Consider the following 19,994-nt stretch of genomic DNA (forward strand, 5'->3'; position numbering starts at 1 on the left):
TAAATCTTGGATGGAATTGCTGGGTCACATGTTAGTTTTATGTTTAAGTTTTTGAGGAACCACCAAACATCTTCCATGGTGACTGTACGGTTTTATGTTCCCATCAGTAGTGTATGAGGGTTCCAGATTCCCTACACCCTCAACAATGTTATTTTCCGTTAAAAAATATAGTTTCTAAGTTTAAAGACAAAAATTGTCATGTGTTATATTAAGTTATTTTATTCACTGATTTCTAAAGATGAAGTTGTTGTTGTTGTTGTTTTTTTTTGGTGTTTTTCAATCATAGAATCAATTGTTAATAGATGAAATTTCTTTGGGAAGTTTTTGCTTTTTCTATACTGATGTTAGGATAAAATGGCAACCTTGGGCAGCCTTACTTGAGAAGAGCTTTCAGTGGATTCTGATTTGCATAAATTTTACTGGTTATATAGTTTAAAAAGCATTTGATCATGGAGGTATTTTGTAAGATTGTACCACGTGGTGGATTTTTTTTTTTCTAAACAAAAACAATCTCACCAAGATCCTTGACACCTTATTGGTGATTTTCTTTAATCATTAAAAAAAAATACTAAATTTGCTATAGTTTTCATTTCGTTATAAAAGGACATTTTACAATGATAAGTCATTTCAATAATCTTTCTTCATATGATGCATTTATTTCGCAGGCACCGAAGACACTGGGATTATTAAGGATGTTAAGCATCAAGTTTTACAGTCGCCAGGGACAAGAACAGGTAACGCAAATTGGCTTAACTATGGTGGGCTTCTCAAACATTTTTGCCTGGAAGTACCTTTAAAGTCAAAGCTGAATGAACCTTGAATTTTTTGTATCTTCATCTGAGTGTATTCATGTACACTATGTGACTATATGCATTAGTAAGAATTCGTAGAGCTGTTGCTGAATATTTGTATATTTTACTGTGTATCAACCTTATCTTAAAAGAAAAATAATTATAGAAGATATACCCAGCCTTCTTGGGGGTCTGGGCATATAGCTCAAGGAATTCTCCTAGAAGCATTATATATATATCTTTGAATTTCGTATTTTATCTTTACAAATCTTGTGAATTTTGTATTGTTGTTCATAATATATCCTTCTTTGGCTTAATATTAAAAAAAAATTCTTCCCCAAATCTGAGATTACTGATGCTCCAAGAAGAAATGTGCCTCTTGACCCTGGGTTTTAAGTACCATTGTTTTACTGTCTTGTTACTTAGCTGGAAAAGCATGGATCCATGGCAAGGATGTTAGATAGTTACATCCAGATGAATATCAGTGATACTCAGGAACTGCCTCTGCGAGGTGGTTACATTTGTTTCTCTGTTTGACTTTCACAAGAGTCTGGACCTACACTGGGGAATCAAATCATACTCTTGTCTTGTAGGGGAATCAAATCATACTCCCGTCTTGGGGGAAAATCAAATAATCTAATCTTTTTCACTGCTTCAATTTCTTTCCCGGTAGAACCTACTGATATGAAAAGTCAGGCCTTCATATCTGCAGATTCTATATCCCTCAAATGCTGTAGTTTCAATCCACAGTTGGTTGAATCAGAGGATGTGGAACCTGTGGATATGGAGGGCTTGACTGTACTGTACTTTTTAATCATTATTTTAGAGAGTACTCATTAAAAAAAAAAAGTTAACTATAAAACAGCCTTAGGCAGGTTCTTCAGGCATTGCAGGGGAAGGCATTCTTATCATGGGAGATTACAACTCCATGAGTATTACCGTCCCTGAAGACCTTCCAGTGGGACAAGATGTGGAGGTAGAAGACAGTAATATTGATGATCCTGACCCTGGGTTGGCTTAGGCTCATGTGTGTATTTGTGTTTTAGTTTTTAACAAAAATGTTTAAAAAATTAAAAGCATAAAATAAAATGCAAAAGTTTATAGTACAAGAATGTGAAGAAAGAAAAATTTTTTTATACAGGAGTATGTACAGCGTGTTTGTGTTTTAAGTTAATGTTATCACAGAAGTCAAAAAGGTAAAAAAATACAAAGTTTATAAAGTAAAAAAGTTACAGTAAGAGAAGGCTAATTTATTATTGAAGAAAGAAAGTTTATAAAATGAATGTAGTAGAGCCTAAGTTTACAGTGTTTCTAAAGTCTACAGTAGTGTGCAGTAATGTCCTGTCCTAGGCCTTCCCCTTCACTCGCCACTCACACACTCACTCACTCACCCACCCACCCACCCACCCAAAGCAACTTCTAGTTCTGCAAGCTCCATTCATGGTAAATGCCTTGTACAGGCATTTGTTACGTTTTATACCATTTACTGTACCTTTTCTGTTTTTAGATACACAAATACCATTGTGCTCCAGTTGCCCAGAGTATTCAGTAGAGTAGCGTGCTGAGCAGGTTTGTGGCCTGGGAGCAATAGGCTATACCACCCAGCCTAGGTGCGTAGTAGGCTATCCCATCTAGATTTGTGTAACTGCACTCTATGTATGATGTTTTCACAATGACGAAATCACCCAATGACGCATTTTGCAGAACATCTCCCTGTTGTTAAGTGATACATGACTGTACTATAATTTTAGAGCTGAAAGAACTCATAGGGCTCATCTAATACTTCCTTATTATTGTGAACACTTTGACAAGTATTTTCACAGGATCTCACAGGAAGTTTGCATCACCTACGCTGGCATTATGATGCCTACTTTTTATTAATGAAGAGATTAAGACCTCAAGAGAAATGTGTGCCTAAACTCACCTATCCAGATAGTGTCAGAGATGTGTTTGGTCTTCTGTTGGTTTGTCATCCAGTGCTTGTTTTCACCACTTCTAGTTGGTTATTGTCTTAAACCTTTAGTTGGTAATTTGGAAGAAACAAAAACCAAGATGTGTTTCAAAGTAGCTGAGATGATAAATTACTTAATATCTTAGAAAGAATTATCTATTTTACTACTCAAGTTTGGCAGCAATTATTTTTCTCTTAAAATGTGTTCCTCTTAGCCTGGGGTGGTGGCTTACTCCTGTTATCCCAGTTCTTCGGGAGGCTGAGGTGGGAGGATCACTTAAGCCCAGGAGGTCAAGGCTGCAGTGAGTCATGATTGTGCCACTGCACTCCACCTTGGGGGACAGAGTGAGACCCTGTCTCAAAAAAAAAAAATGTTCCTCTTAACAACTAATATCTTTACAACATGGGCCTGCTTTCCTGTATAACCGTATTATTAATATTTAGTTCATTTAAAAAATTTACCTATGAAACTCTAAAGTAACAACACTGAGATTGTATAGTATTAGAGGTAATATACATAAAATAGGTAAGACAGTGATTGTCGTATTGCAGATACTCAGCAAATAATAATGGTGACTGCTGTTATCTCTGTTAATTTCTTTATATCCTGAATTATAGAATTAATAATTAGTAGTCCACAGGTACTTTTTGAATTGTGGTTTGTTAGACCCAAAACTTACGTGGCTTTAAAAAATAGCTTCTCATTGTCTGGCATATAATATTATTTTTTTGTTTGTTTGTTTTGAGACAGAGTCTCGCTCTGTCGCCCAGGCTGGAGTGCAGTGGTGCGATCTCGGCTCACTGCAAACTCCACCTCCTGGGTTCACACCATTCTCCTGCCTAAGCCTCCTGAGTAGCTGGGACTACAGGCGCCCGCCACCACACCCGGTTAATTTTTTGTATTTTTGTAGAGACGGGGTTTCACCATGTTAGCCAGGGTGGTCTGGTTCTCCTGACCTCATGATCTGCCGGACTTGGTCTCCCAAAGTGCTGGGATTACACGCGTGAGCCACCACGCCTGGCCAGTATTATCTTTTAGAAGAGTATATTAAAAATAAGAATTATTTATATTATTTTATAAAGGATATTGGCTTGGAATTTTTTATTTTTACTTTTCCAAAAAGCTTTTTTCTTTCCTTCATGCATTTACAGTGTTTTGTCACAGGTTGTTAATTGGGCTTTTGAGGCTGACTTTGTTTTGATTTGAAGGATAGATTTCTAATTGTGTGTGTGTGTGTTTGTGTCAGACTTCTAAAATATAATGGGCTAGAATATCTAGTAAACTTCTTGAGGGTGGGGATTTATGTTTGTTTTGTTCATTGCTGACTTCCTACAGTGTAAAACAATACCTGGCACCTAATATTTAATATTGAATATATAATATTCAATAAATGCTTGTGGAATGTTGGAAGAGCAGCACTTATAAATTTGCCTTTTATTGATCTGAGTTTTTTTCTTTAAGAATATGTAGTACTTCAGAATGTTTTGAATGTATGCACTAGAAAACTACTTTCTTTTTAATACAGTTTATGTATTTGAAAGTTACAGGAAATGGTAAATCACTCGTTTTTAATTGACTATTAAATTAGATGACAGGCAATTAATCTCAGTACAAAGGTCTGATGTTTAACATTCTTAAAAACCCTGTCTTGGAAAGGACAGTTAGTTAGGAAGTTTTATTGCAATGTTTGAGAGAAAGTACCACTCATTCTCCAATTATTGTTGCCAGTAGTAGAAAGTGTTAATAGTTTATTTTTGTTTGTTTGAGACAGAATCTTGCTCTGTCGCCCAGGCTGGAGCACAGTGGTGGCTCACTGCAAGCTCTGCCTCCCGGGTTCACACCATTCTCCTGCCGCAGCCTCCCGAGTATCTGGGACCACAGGCACCTGCCACCATACCTGGCTAATTTTTTGTGTTTTTTTGTAGAGACTGGATTTCACCGTGTTAGCCAGGGTGGTCTCAATCCCCTGACCTTGTGATCCGCCCACCTCAGCCTCCCAAAGTGCTGGGATTACAGGCGTGAGCCACCATGCCCAGCCTTTAATAGTATTTTTAATGAAGAAAGAACAAATGGATATTGGAGCTGGTGGAATAGAGTGAATTGCAGCAGATACAAGTGATATTCAGTCTTTGCTATCAAGCTGTATTTCATGACAATTTCTTTGTGTTCATATTTTAACAATTCGTGCAGTTTTCCTTAATAAAAGATGACTGTGCCTTCTCAATCAAAATGTTTTAAAATAGTCTCATTTTCTTTTTAAAATTTTACTTTTTAAAAAAAATTTAACTTATTGTAAGTTCAGGGATACACGTGTGGTTTATTATATAGGTAACCTTGTGTCATGAGAGTTTGTTGTACAGATTATTTCATCACCCAGATATTAGGCCTAGTCCCATTAGTTGTTTTTCTTCATCCTCTCCGTCCTCCCACCCTCCACCTGCTCATAAGCCTCAGTATGTGTTGTTCCCCTCTGTGTGTCCTTGCATTCTCGTCATTTAGCTCCTACTTATAAGTGCGAACATGTGGTATTTGGTTGTTCCTGCATTAGTTCCTGCATTAGTTTTCTGAGGATAATGGCCTCCAGCTCCATGTTGCTGCAAAGGACATAATGTTGTTCTTTTTTATGGTTGCATAGTATTCCATGTATGTACCACATTTTCTTTATGCAGTTTATCACTGATGGGCATTTAGGTTTATTCCATGTCTTTGCTATTGTGAATAGTGCTGCAGTGAACATATGTGTGCATATGTCTTTATGACAGAACAATTTATATTCCCCAGTGTATTAGTCCGTTCTCACACTGTTATAAGAACTACCTGAGGCTGGACGCAGTGACTCACGCCTGTAATCCTAGCACTTGGGAGGCTGAGGCAGGCAGATCACTTGAGGTCAGGAGTTTGAGACCAGCCTGGCCAACATGGTGAAACCCCTTTTTTACTAAAAATACAAAAAAATAGCTGAGTGTGGTGGTGCACACTTGTCATTTCACCTACTTGGGAGGCTGAGGTGGGAGGATTGTTTGAACCCAGGAGGTAGAGGTTACGGTGAGCCAAGAATCGCGCCACTGCATTCCAGCCTGGGTGATGGAGCAAGACTATCTCAAAATAAATAAATAAATGAAAAGGAACTACCTGAGACTGGGTAATTTATGAAGAAAAGAGATTTAATTGACTCACAGTTCTGCAGACTTAACAAGAAGCATGCCCGGGAGGCCTCTGGAAACTTACAGTCGTGGCGGAAGGGGAAGAGGAAGGAAACACATCTTTACCGTGGTGGAGCAGCAGAGAGACAGCGTGCAAATGGGGAAGTGCCGCACACTTTCAATCCATCAGATCTTGTGAGAACTCACTATCATGAGAACACCAAGGGGAAATCTACCCCCATGATTCAGTCACCTCCCATCAGGCTGCTCCTCCAATTTGACATGAGGTTTGGGTGGGGACACAGATCCAAACCATATCACCCAGTAATGGGATTACTGGTTCGAATGGTATTTCTGTTTTTAGGTCTTTGAGGAATTGCCACACTGTGTTCCACAATGGTTGAACTAATTTACGCTCCTACTAGCAGTGTGTAAGCATTTCTTTTTCTCTACAACCTTGCCAGCATCTGTTATTTTTTGAATAGTCCCATTTTAAATGTTTATATGCAGACACTGTGTATATGTATACATATTTTTATTACTGGGACAAACATATATATTTTAATTATCTTTTAAACCTCACAACCCAAAAGGTATAGTATTATCCAAATTTTATAGATTAGAATCAGATTAAAATTAAGTGAGGTTTTATAGCAAGTGGAACTCTAGCATCTGTGGTAGTTTGATACTATATTGCTGCCATGTTCTTTTATGGGCCCTCCAGAGGGGAAAGTTGGAATAACTTAGTGGAGAATGGGTGAGCTACTTCCCATTTCTGTACACCCCTACATGTACTTTATACACTCAGTAAATGTTTTTACCGATCACCCATTTTGCAGGCAGATTAGTTACAGCAAATCAGTGGAGGAAATATATACTATATTTAGGGGAAAAAGTTGTAAAATTTTAATTCCTTTAATAATTTGTTAGAAAAGCTTTTAAAAACATATCTTCTGATAGAGTTGGTTCTTAGTTATTATAGATAACATAGAAGTACACTATAGTAAGATACAAGGAAATGTTTTACTAAGTTTTTGTCATTAAAAGTAATTTTAATACCTACTCATAGGTGTTAGTAGGAGTAAATTAAATGTGTGTTGTATGGCTTTGGGATGTTATAAACATCAATATATTCCATACTTCTTAATGTATAAAATATGAGTATTTTCAGATTTTCAATACCTTTCAGATCCCAAGAAGTCCTAAGCTGGCATCTGTAGCCCAGTTCTCCTCTGCACTTCAGATTTGTATACCCTGCTGCTCACTTGACAGCTTCAGTAGGATAGCCTTCAGGCATTTTAAATCAAACATTTCCAGAACAAAACTCTGATAGCTTCTCATTTTTCTTTCCCTAACCATTTCTGCCTTAGACTTGATTGCCTCAGTAACCCATCCTTTTGGCAAAGGGAGATACCTGAAAATTATTGCTGATACCACCCAGTCCTTCATACCCCCATCTAATCTAATCTAACACCTTTGCTACCAGTATCATCTTCAGAGTGTACTTGGAATCTTTCTACTTCTTTTTTCTTCTATAGCTATCACCATTGTATAATTTTTCATCTCTCCTAGGTTAGCAGATACTTAATCAGTTCCCCTAGCAACCTTAGTGACTTAAAAAATGTAAATCAGATAAGCTCACTTTCTTGCTTGAAGAAAGCCTTCAGTGACTTTCCATTGAACTAAGAATGATGACAGAATAAAATGTTTAACATTATCCAAAAAGACATTACATAAGCTGGCCCATGACTGTCTCTGCAGACTGATCTCATACCACTGGCTCATTCTCTTTTAGTTATGTTGGCCTTATCTCAGCTCATCAAGGGTGCCACGTTCGTTTCTTTGTGGATTCCATTTTTTTCTATTGGGAATGGTTTTATCTTATTTGTCCTCATTAATTTAATTTCTTCTCATCTTTGGGCATCAGCTCTATTTTCATATCCTCAGATTCCTCTTATAGTCCTTCAATTTAAATACAGTTCCTATTGTTATTCTCTCTTAGAGCACCCTGTGCTTTTCTTCCATAGTAGTAATCACAGTTTGTAATGTAGATTTATTTGTTAGTTTATTTATTTACCTAATCTGTGATTTCATGGCTCCATGAAGTTAGGGTCACATCTGTTTTACCTAGAAAAGTGCCTGGAATTTCTCGCTCCTTTGCAGAGAGAAATTAAATCAGATTCCCGCTAGCTTCTTTTTGCACCTTCTTCCTCCCTCCCTCTCTCGCTCATTCTTTTCTTCCTTTCCTCCCTCCCTCTTTTCTTGTTTCCCCTTCTCCCTCCCTCTCTCCCATGCTTTCTTCCTTCCTAAGCTTTTACTGTGAAATATAATACAGATACAGGAAATTGCATCAAACAAATGTATGGTTTAATAAGCAGTTTGGGGACAGCTTTATTGAAATATTCATATGTGGTACAGTTTACTCATTTAAAATATACAATTCAGAGTTTTTTAGTATATTCACAGAACTGTGCAATGATTTCAAGAATCAATTTTAAACGTCTTATCGCTCTGGGAAAAAAACCCTGCATCCCTTAACTATCACCTGCAACACTCTGTCTCCCCAAGTTGTAAGCAACCCCTAATCTTTTAGTTTGAATAAATTTGCCTATTCTGGATATTCTATATGAATAGAATTATAAAATATGTGGTCCATTGTAACTGGCTTTTTTCACTTAGCATGATGCTTTCAAAGTTCACCCATGTTGTGTGTATCAGTAGTTTATTTCTTTTTATTGCTGAATAATAGCCCATTGTGTTTGTGTATGTGTGTGTCTGTATATGTATGTGTGTGTGTGTGTATATATATATACACAAACACAGAGTGTTTTCTTTATCCATTCATCAGTTGGACATTTGGGTTGTTTCTACTTTTTGGCTATTACAAATAATGCTGCTGTGAACATTTGTGTGCAAGTTCTTTTGTGGAAATATCATTGAATTTTTCTTGGAGTGGAATTGCTGGATCTTATGATAACTTTGTTTAGCCATTTGAGGAGTTGTCAGGCAGTTTTCCAAGGTGGTGGCACCATTTTCTGTTCCTCATGTCGGAGTATGGCATTTCCATTGTCTCCACATCGTTGCCAACACTTGTTATTATCTGTCTTTTATTCTAGTAATCCTAGTAGGTGTGAAGTGCTTCTTGTTTGACATTGAAAAAGTACATAACCTTATAACCATTATCCAGGGAAGAAACAGGACTCTGCCAGCTACCTTCTGTGGACTCTGTCACAAACACAGTTCCCACCCTCCCTCCACAAGCAGCCATTATTGTGGCTTAGGTTTATTTGTTTAATGATACTTTTATCATGCAATTGTTCATCTCTAATAATATGGCTTTTTTTAAAACAAAACTGTGTGTTTTAAGTCTCTTTTTCTCTATCTGCTGGTCCCTCCTCCATATCGTCTTTTTTTCTCTTAAAAATTATTTGTTGAAGAAACTGTTTTTTCATTTTACTCATTGCATCTTTATAGTGGTGTTTTCTTTATTCTTTTGTCCTTTTGTGTCCATGTGTTCTTATAAATTAGTAGTTGGATTTAAAGATCATGCAGATTTTTTGTTTGCTTTTTTAGGCAGAAAACTGTATAGGCGGTCGTGTCTTCTTTTATCAAGAGGATCATATCTGTTTTTGATGATATTAGTATGGGACTTACCCTGTACAAGTGGCTGCAGGCCGGTTAGTTCTGAGAGCTTATAGAGCACCGATTGCTCCAGAGTCTCTTGTCTCCCACTATTGGAGTGTGCATAACTTCCCCCAGTTTCCATTTATGTGAACAGTACTTATCAAGTGCCTGGTCAGCATTTTGGCAAGAGACTACTCACCATTTTCTGTGCAATGCATTGAGGAAATTGCCTATTGTGAATGCCAAGAGATGTTCCCTGCGTGTTAGGAGAGTTATTGTATTGCTGCCACAGTCTTGTCAGGTCATCTGGGGCATCCCACATGAGTATCTGGGCTTTGGCTGCCTCCTCAGCAAAATGAAAAAAGAGCGGTGAAAATGCAGAATTAAAGTGGAAGATTACAAGTGGAGGTACACATCAGAGATACCTGGGAGTTTTCTCAAGGAACATACGCCTGTGTTTTTCCAGCCTAGATTTCTATTTATCCTAAGTACTGGGAGTGCAGCAGGTGTCCATTTGATCCTGATATCCTCCTTTTTTGGGGAGCATCACTATTTATTGTCTTATTTCAGCTCCTGTATTCCAGCACTTATATAATGTGGATGGAGTTTCTATACTCAGGGAGCACATAAAGTGGTTAATGAGGCTAGATAAAGTACTACTTAGAAGTTAGAAGAATTAAGTATCAATGTATGACCCTAATATGAAAGGTCTTACTAAAGTTCAAGTGAAGAGTGCCAAATGAATGAGATATGTTGTTGGAATTTACGATTAAGATGTGTTATTATGGATTCAGGTAGAATCCAATCTTCATACTAACTTCTGTATTTAGAAAGCTGAGTTATATGATAAGTACATTAAATGACTTTACATACACCCTAATTTTATCGTTGGGGTAATCTCATAATGTATAGGTGTTGTTATTTTTATTTCAAAAATAGAGAAAGTTTCTCTTACTTATGATAGTTAACTAATGTGCCTAAGGTCACATAACTACTAGTGGCAGAGCCAAGTTGAATGTTGTTGACCAACATTTCAGCTGTTGAAATGATGATTAAAATAAAAATGACATTCATAGCTGAGGAATGTGAAAGAAATTTAAGACTTACTTTAACCAAAGTGAAAATTGTGGCTGGGTATGGTGGCTTATGCCTGTAATCCCAGCATTTTGGGAGGCCAAGGTGGGTGGTTCACCTGAGGTCAGGAGTTGAACCAGCTTGGCCAACATAGTAAAACCCCATCTCTACTAAAAATACAAAAATTAGCCCGGTGTGGTGGCAGGTGCCTGTAATTCCAGCTACTTGGGAGGCTGAGGCAGGAGAATCCTTGAACCCTCAAGGCAGAGGTTGCAGTGAGCCAAGATTGCACCACTGTACTCCAGTGTGGGCGACAGAGTGACTCCGTCTCCAAAAAAAGGAAAGAGAAAATTGCAGCCACATATGAATTTTATTGCTTTTACAACTTCTTAATTCAAAGAAGAGAACAAGATTATTACTTACTTGTGCTGAGAAATTTTAATAAAGTATGAAGAATCATGGTTTAAATGTTTGAGGTTTGCTTTTTTTTTTTTTTTTAGCCAGAATCTTCCTGTGTTGCCCAGGCTAAAGTACAATGGTGTGATCTCGGTTCATGGCAACCTCTGCCTCCCAGGTTCAAGCCATTCTCCCACCTCAGCCTTCCAAGTAGCTGAGATTACAGACACTTGCCATCATGCCTGGCTAATTTTTGTATTTTTGTAGAGATGGAGTTTCACCATGTTGACCAGGCCGGTCTTGAACTCCTGACCTCAGGTAATCCACCCGCCTTGGCCTCCCAAAGTTCTGGGATTACAGGCATGAGCCACTGCGCCTGGCCGAGGTTTACTTTTATTGTGATATATAGTTACTTGAAAAGTCATATCCTCGCATTTCCAAGGCACAAACTCTGGTATTCTCTCCCTTGCCCTCTGTATTAGTCTGTTTTCACACTGCTATAAAGAACTACCTGAGACTGGGTAATTTATAAAGAAAAGAAGTTTAATTGACTCACAGTTCCACATGGCTGGGGAGACCTCAGGAAATTTACAATCATGGTGGAAGATGAAGGGGAAACAAAGCACGTCTTAATGACAGTAGGAAAGAGACAGAATGAGGGCGGAACTGCCGCACACTTTTAAACCATCAGATCTCATGGGAACTCACTAGCATGAGAACAGCATGGGAAAAATCTGTCCCCATGACCTAGTCACCTCCCACTAGGCCCGTCCCCTGACATATGGGGATTATAATAATTCAAAATGAGATTTGACTGGGGATACAGAGCCAAACCATATTACTTACCAACAGACACTCAGACTCCCTAATACCACAGACTCTGTTCATAGAATTTAGCGTGGATTTTCTAACTGTGGCTTGAGATTTTGGTCCACAGTTACTGTTGGGATGATGAATTATTCCCTGGGCCAGAACCCCCCTGCATGTTATATAGGAATTCAGAAATGTTTCTACGGACTGGGTGCAGTGGCTTATACCTGTAATCTCAGCACTTTGGGAGGCAGAGGCAGGCAGATCACTTGAGGTCAGGAGTTTGAGACCAGCATGGGCAACGTGACAAAACCCCCTCTCTACAAAAAGTACAAAAGTTAGCCAGGCATGATGGTGCATGCCTGTAGTCCTGGCTACTCAGAAGACTGAAGTGGGAGGATCACTTGATCCTGGGAGGCAGAGGTTGCAGTGAGCCAAGATCATGCCAGTGCACTACAGCCTGGGTGACAGAGCCAGACCCTGTCTCAGAAATCAATAAATAAACGTTTCTACAAATAAAGAGCAGAGTTTTATTTCAGAAGGAAAACACTGTATTTCCAACATAACCTAAGTGTCTTGAGCATCTTGAGTGGCTACAATCCAATTACTACTAGTAACTCTATCATCTTACTATGCATACACATGAATGTTCAATAGATAACTTGGGACTTCAAAGAAATGTATACTTGATGTGTATTTATAAGCAAAATAATGATGGGGATTTGCTTTAAAATCCTCTGGCATGGTGGTGATTGGGGAAGGATAAAGGAAACATGCCTGAAAAATGTCAATATTTGTTGAAGCAGGTTGGGTATGTGGATATTTATTATACTATAATTTCTACTTTTGTGTGTAAGTGAAAATTTCTACAATAAGATAGTTCAAGAAAGAAATACTACATTTTGAGTGTGGATATCATGGCATCTAATGAAAATAAGGGGATCAAGTATCCACCATATGAAAGCAAGTGGGAGCATTCTAGTTAATACAATTTATTGTTTAAATTTGCGGAAAGAAAGAAGCAAGTGTAGAGGAAGAACAGTAGCTTTTCTCTTTCCTTTCTTAGATTCATAGATGAAGCTCCTATCACAAAACACAGATTAGCAAGAGAAACATACTGATAGATTTAATGTAAACTTCATGTGACATGGGAGCTTTCATAAGGAAATGAAGATTCAAAGAAATGGATAAATCTGTGTATTTTTCTTTCTTTCTTTTTTTTTTTTTTTTGAGATGGAGTCTTGCTCTGTCGCCCAGGCTGGGGTGCAGTGGAGCGATCTCAGCTCACTAAGCTCTGCCTCCCATGTTCATGCCATTCTCCTGCCTCAGCCTCCCGAGTTGGTGGGACGACAGGCGCCCGCCACCACACCTGGCTAATTTTTTGTGTTTTAAGTAGAGATGGGGTTTCACCGTGTTAGCCAGGATGGTCTCGATCTCCTGACCTCGTGATCTGCCCGCTTTGGCCTCCCAAAGTGCTGGGATTACAGGTGTGAGCCACTGCGCCTGGCCGACCTGTGTATTTTTAATGCTAGCTTTGAAGAAGAAAAATGGATAGTTGTGGACGTATGGTTGGATAAGCATGATTTAATAGCAGTAAATTGGGAGGAACTTAGCAAGGCCTGTTTGTTCACATTCTCCCTGTGACTCTCTTCGGAGATAAGGATGTTCTTTTCTGCCAGGTTTGGGGAGGGCACCTCCAGAATGAGGATCATGACTTGCTTTTAGCAAAAGGTCAGAAAATTCTTCCTGGATTGTATGACCTGCTTCATGGAGGAAGGGTGGGAGGAAGGTGAGAATGACCTCCCTGCCTCTGATGTTTTCTCAGATGCCAACATGACATATTCTGTATTTTGGGGTAGCATATCCTGAACCCCATCAAGAGGGAAGAAGTTTTTAAAAAATTAAAACAACTACATATTTATTCAGCGCTTTCCTGGTCATATTGCTATTGTGAAGTTATTCAGTATACTTTTGTTGTAGTTAAAGAGATTCATAAACCTTTTTCTTGCTTTCAGAGCACTTTCAGTGGAGTCGTATAATGGAACATTTATAATACCTGGGAATTACCATACAGATCACACATGACTGATTATTCAAGTGATCAAAACAATAAATTATACTTGACCATAATTTCTGCTGAGGGGCCTGCTTGTGACTACTAGAAACTAGGCCAGGGTCCAGGTGAGGACCATAGTCCTGGCTCATGGAAGTGCCCTGACTGGGAATGAAAACATCCGCATTCTAGTTTGGAGTTTGCCCTGCACCCTTGAGTGATTGTGGACAAGTGTCTTTGCCTTCAGGACTTTAATCTCTTCCTTTGTGAAATCTGAAAGATGGGCAGAGTTCTTTTGGCTGGTAAAAATCTGTGCTTCTGAGGCCTCCTTATACAAAACCATGGAGCTTATTGACTTTAAATTTGAGGAGGGAGGATGTCAGGCCCTTTGTCTTGTACTTTTCCCTGATCCCATCTCAGAGGAAGGGATGTGGTAGATTTAAAATTTTGCTTTGAAGTAGTTTTGCTTTTATTACTTCTCCTTTTTCAAGCATTTGTATTTCAATCTTACATTTAATTGTGGGATTCTGGGATTAACCTATTATATCTAGTTAAAGTAATTTTAGTGTTTTTTTTTTTTTTTGAGACGGAGTCTTGCTTTGTCACCCAGGCTAGAGTGCAGTGGCCGGATCTCAGCTCACTGCAAGCTCCGCCTCCCAGGTTCACGCCATTCTCCTGTCTCAGCCTCCCGCGTAGCTGGGACTACAGGCGCCCGCCACCTCGCCCGGCTAGTTTTTTGTATGTTTTAGTAGAGACGGCGTTTCACCATGTTAGCCAGGATGGTCTCGATCTCCTGACCTCGTGATCCGCCCGTCTCGGCCTCCCAAAGTGCTGGGATTACAGGCTTGAGCCACCGCGCCCGGCCTAGTAATTTTAGTGTTTAGTAAAGTGATTAGAGGATGCTGATCTTTTCATCTATGTACTCATTCAACAATGTTCCTGACCTCTTGAAATTGTTCTGTTTTTGATGGCTAAAGCACCTTAGTCATTTGAGACTTGAGGACTTAAATGTCTACAGAGGGCAGGCTGATAATATAATTTAGTGAATTGGATCAAGTGTAATAATTTTGATTTTCAGTATAATCATGTTTCATTTTCAGTTATATAGCTAGTATTTGACCCGAGTACTGGAGCAGTAATAGCGAACTGTGCGGGCATTGACTAACTGGAAAGTTTATGACTCTTCTAAGGGGTCATCTGGTACCAAATTCTGTTGTCATCTGGGGATGTGGGCTGTGTGTTGCCAGATTTCCTAAATGTTCAGAAGAGATATGGTTGTGGGTTGCTGTTTTCTGGTCTCTGTTTTATTCTTTGTGGGCAGGCTACCTTGGACCCGGTTCTTAATAAATGCCGGAATGGGAAATAGCTGTCCTATTAGTGTTTGTTCAGGTCTTCTGAGTGTATTGTTGGTGGGTGGCAGGTGATGCCTCTGCTCATATGACTTCTGTTCATGTGGTTTGTGGCATCTGAGAAAGGAAAAGACAGGTTATTTGGACAAGAAGGACTGAAAGGATAGCTCTTTCTCTGTGTGCCTTTTGCTTGACTATGTGAAATCAGTTATTACAAAATTTTGCTGTCCTGTAGTCACGATTAGATTCCTTAAACTGGATAATTTAGCAGCAAATTTGGAAAATCGTAAACATTCATAGCATTTCTTAAATGAAGGACTATTTTCTTCCTCTTTATCTTCTTCTGTTTCCATCGTTCTTGCACTCTTTCTCTAGCTTTCTTCTACTCCTTTCCTTTTCCACAGCATGAATTTTTGGCCTATTTATGATATATAGCATACTTCAGGCACTGTGTAGATATAGAATCTTGTAAAGATCTGGGCCCCAAATTTAAGGAATTGACAATCTAGTCAAGACCAACCTTAGAAGGTGTTGAGAAGTCATGGTGATTGATGTGTGAAGAAATATCTTTATAATGCTTACATATTTGGGTTTTGGGTTATGTATAAATTATAACTCTGAAGTAGATAACAAACTCCTTAAAGTCAGGAGTTCTTTTTCTCTATGCTGAAGTGCATTTATAATGATACGAAGCTGGCGGAACTCTTAGTTACTGAAGATCATTTATAACTTGGCACCTCTAAAGAGTGTCATTTAATTCTGAGTTATTTCTATTTGACCATAATTTCTTTGCCCTGACCTTATGATTCTTGTTTAGGACGGAATTTTTAAGATGAGCCTTTCTCCGGACGGGATGCTCCTGGCAGCCATTCACTTCTCAGGGAAACTGAGCATCTGGGCGATTCCATCTCTGAAGCAACAGGGGGAATGGAGTCAAAATGAGCAGGTACGTCTCTTGGTTATGATTATCATTAGAAGACTCTCTTAAGGGTGAGTGTTGACAATGCTAATTTTATTTTATTGATAGCACACAGCTATTTATTCTCATCATTCCAAAGCTATTCTATCCTTTAAATTATGATATCATTACAGTGGGTTAAATTAAAAATAGATTAATACTGTGGACTGATTTTAAATTGTAGTGCAGTACACTGTGTATACAGAGTGTAATCTGTAAAAGAGTTTGTTAAACTCTTCATTTTTTTCCCACTTTGTCATTCTAAAAGTACAGAATCGAGATGTTAACATTTCAGCAAAAGTTAATATGATCACGGATTTGGAGGGTCGAATCCTAAAAGGGTTACAGTTCTTTTCAAATCTTGCACCACTAATTATTTGGGGCCTACTTGAAGGGAGTTACCTTCTCTTCACTGGGTAGCTAAGATATAGAGAAGGATGGAACTCTTTGTTAGTGTCCTGGAATGATAGGTTTTAAGGATTAGATGATTTTGTTATGTAGTGACAGGTAGAGTGACACTAGTTAGTGGCATCGATTATAATTTAAATTCACAAGGGGAAAGAAAGGTCTGCTTATATAAAGCCATGTATTGTGATAGAGTAAAGGTTTAAAGAAATTCCTCAACTGGAAATAGATGTATTATAAATCTTTTACTCTCTGATTCATTTACATTTTACCATTTTAAGGATTAATTTTCCTTCTCTCACTCCCTCACTCTGTTTTCCTCTAGGCATATCCAGCTTTTGGTGGGTGGTTTTGAGATTTTCACATTAGAGCCTATTTCCTGAATGACCTGAATGGATCAATGTCATAATTAAGAGGATTATTAATAAGGAATTTTTTTCAGAATGACAGAGGAAAAGAGAAAGTGGCTCTCTATTTTCTTACTCGATTCACAGATTTAAATTTGTTTTAGCTATTCTTATTTTTTTGTCTTATACACAGCTTTAGGAAGATATTTTCTCCCTAGTTTCCATTCAACTTCAAGTTAATATTGTCTCCACATGTTTACTATTCTTTCTCCCTTATTGGATCTAGATTTGTCCTCAGTGGCAAAAGTACTCCTCAGCTTGCAACCTTGGTGGCTAAATAAAAGGGACAGTCTTTCTCTCTGCTCTGAAATTATGCTAAATTGACTCATTTCTTCTTTCTAGAGGTGAAGTGATGAACTCTCAAAACTGTGTAACGTATTTCGCTGGGGATGTCAGGCAGCAGAACTTCCACTTGGCTGTTCAAGAACTGACTGAGGATGGGAGTGTAGGCTAATTTATAGGGCATATATTTCATATCACTTACACAGTTGATCCTAGAGCAACATGGGTTTGAACTGCATGGGTCCACTTGTACATAGATTTTGTTCAAGCAAACACTGATCAAAAATAGTCTTTGCAGAATGTCAGATCTGTGGATAGGGCAGGTGACTTTATGTATCGGTGGGTCCAGCAGGGTCTTCTGGGGAGCTTGAGTGCGTGTAGATTTTGATATACCTGGAACCCTGCATATACTGAGGGATGACTGTACTTGATGCACAATACACGAGTGTGTTTCATATCTTTATTCAAAATAAAGCATTATTCATATCATTGATCCAAAAGATACTTCGTATTTTTCATGGTTATCAATACATGGTGATAAAGTATTCAGCTGTTTTCGTTTGAGAGGAGCCTGATGTTCTCACTGTATTTGGGAAATTTTAGATTTGGGCAACATTTTTCTAAATGGTGAAAACTCTGAATAATAAAGGCATTTTTCCCCCCTGGCTTTTTGTTTTTTAAAATTACTTTTATTCACCTAGTAGAAATATTTGTCAGTTTCTGAAGCACTCTTAATATTTCATCTTCTGTGTATCCTAGTATGTTATACATCCAGTGTAAGGGCTATTCTCAGCAAAATCGGTTAGTATGCTCTTTTGTTTACTAAATATCTAGAGACCTTTTTTTTTTTTTTTTTTTTTTTGTCCTGCAAAGATAAATTGCATCTTTTTTTTGTGGCCTTTATTGGAATATGCTCAACTTTTTGACTGGTTAGCATTTTTTTTTGGTCATTAGTTGCCAGTCAATGCTATAATAATGCATTACTCTTTACTCATTAATATTATTCATTGATTAGATTTTTAGAGTGGTTCTATTAAAAAAAGTAAAAGTTGTTTAAAAACCTTAAAACCAGAGAATGAATAAGTGTAAATATCTCAGTAGTTTGAAATATGCAATCAGAAAAGTAATGGGACAAGAAAGGGAGGGACCTCAGAAATTGAAAAAATGTGTTCATAGTGGGAAGAGAGGCACTCAGGCTAGAAGTTGTCATGCCTTAGCAAAAGTGTTTTGAACAAATACCCTGAGAGTCTGGAAGAGTAATTCGTGAGGAATTTTGTAGCTTGGTTGTTGAGCATCCATTTTGTGGATGTGACTTTGATTCCATGTTCCTGAAACAGTCCTCAGATAGAGCTTTTGACTTTTAAATTGATCTGTCAATCAGAGGAGCTATGCAACTTGATTCTCAGGCTAGTTGTTTATCTTTTTATAAATGTACACATTTTTAGGATTATATGTCAGTTTCTTCTGATGTGAGTGGTATGAATTATTTCCCTTGAATGCCTGAGTAAACTGGAAAAAATAGATTTTGAGGCTCACAAAACTGAAAACTGTGAACATGATTGGCATTACCGAGGACGTTGTACAGATCGTGGTGTCCTTTGCTGAGGGAGCAGTGGCTTAGCTATAGTTACTGACCCTGATCCTACAGACTACCATTCCCATTGTGGCTCTGTCCCTTTCCCGGTTCAGAGTTTATCACAGCACAGGCCAGGGTCAGCCACCCCTCCCTTTCCTGCTGCTGTTCAGCATATGGGAGACTAGCTGGACAGGGCGGGCTCTGCCCTCTGAGACCCTAGCCAGTTTTAGCCTCAAAGGAAATTTTGGTCCAAAGTAGGGAACATGGAAGGCATTTAATTTATTTCTTTTTTTTCCTTTAAAATCCTGAGGCTGTGATGAGAATGAAAACTCCTCTCTGAACCTGTCATCTTCTCCAGTCTGATCAGCATGCTGCTTTGCTCTGCTTCCTAGATCCTCCTGTCCCTGCTCTCTACTTTCGTGTAACCATTTCTGCTGTACTTTGTAAAACTTCATCCCGTTGTAAACACGCCTGTGAGGCTTCAGCCTCTTCACAGAAGCTCTGGTTTCTTTCTGTATGCTAACTGTAGACTTGTATAGCTTAATAGGAAGAAGGTACAGAAGTACGAGCATCTTTTAGCTTTTACAAAATTTACTCTAACTACATTTATTATTTATTGAGCACTTTGTCCTATGGTTGTGCAGCAGGTAAACAATAGAGCTGAGATTTGATTTTATACCTCTGTGACGCTGATGCATATGTTCTTTCCATGACCGTGTGGGAAAGTAATACATAAAAAAACCCAAAAAGATAAGAGGAAGAATACTTATTTATTAGGCTAGTGAATGCCAGAGTGTACTACACGCATTTTTTCCCACAATATTTGTAAAAAGTTAGGAGGACTATAATCACTCTTTATAATTATTAATTTTTTACATTGATTCTTTTTATTTGATGATCTTTAAAAACACAGAGACAAATCCTTTTTCTCAGTGGTTGTGATACAGATTCCTTCAGCTCTCTCAGATATGCTTAGCTCTTGAGCTAGTTAGTGTGTACCAGATACCAGAATAAATAACTGAGCAAGCCTCTCATTGGTAAACCCTTAGCTTTCTAACAGATATCTAGAGTACTCATGATGTAGTGAGGTCTGGGGTGAAGATGGTGGTAACTGTTTGTCAAGTAAGAAGAGTCTGAACAACCATAGTTTCTTTGAGTCTTTCACCTGTATCCT

At 38.3% G+C, this 19,994-nt stretch overlaps 1 protein-coding gene across 2 annotated transcripts in view; it reads left to right on the plus strand.

Annotated features, from left to right (window-relative positions):
- NBAS (NBAS subunit of NRZ tethering complex) overlaps window positions 1–19,994 on the plus strand; it is a 390,381-nt gene that overhangs the window by 59,791 nt on the left and 310,596 nt on the right. For both annotated transcript variants that reach the window (XM_015111744.3, XM_077960110.1), the window contains exons 11-12: window positions 666–734; window positions 16,010–16,138. In XM_015111744.3, the coding sequence (XP_014967230.3) occupies window positions 666–734; window positions 16,010–16,138 (198 nt within the window). The remainder of the gene's footprint in view (window positions 1–665; window positions 735–16,009; window positions 16,139–19,994) is intronic.

This window comes from Macaca mulatta, chromosome 13, assembly GCF_049350105.2.
Source record: "Macaca mulatta isolate MMU2019108-1 chromosome 13, T2T-MMU8v2.0, whole genome shotgun sequence".
Taxonomy (NCBI): domain Eukaryota; kingdom Metazoa; phylum Chordata; class Mammalia; order Primates; family Cercopithecidae; genus Macaca; species Macaca mulatta.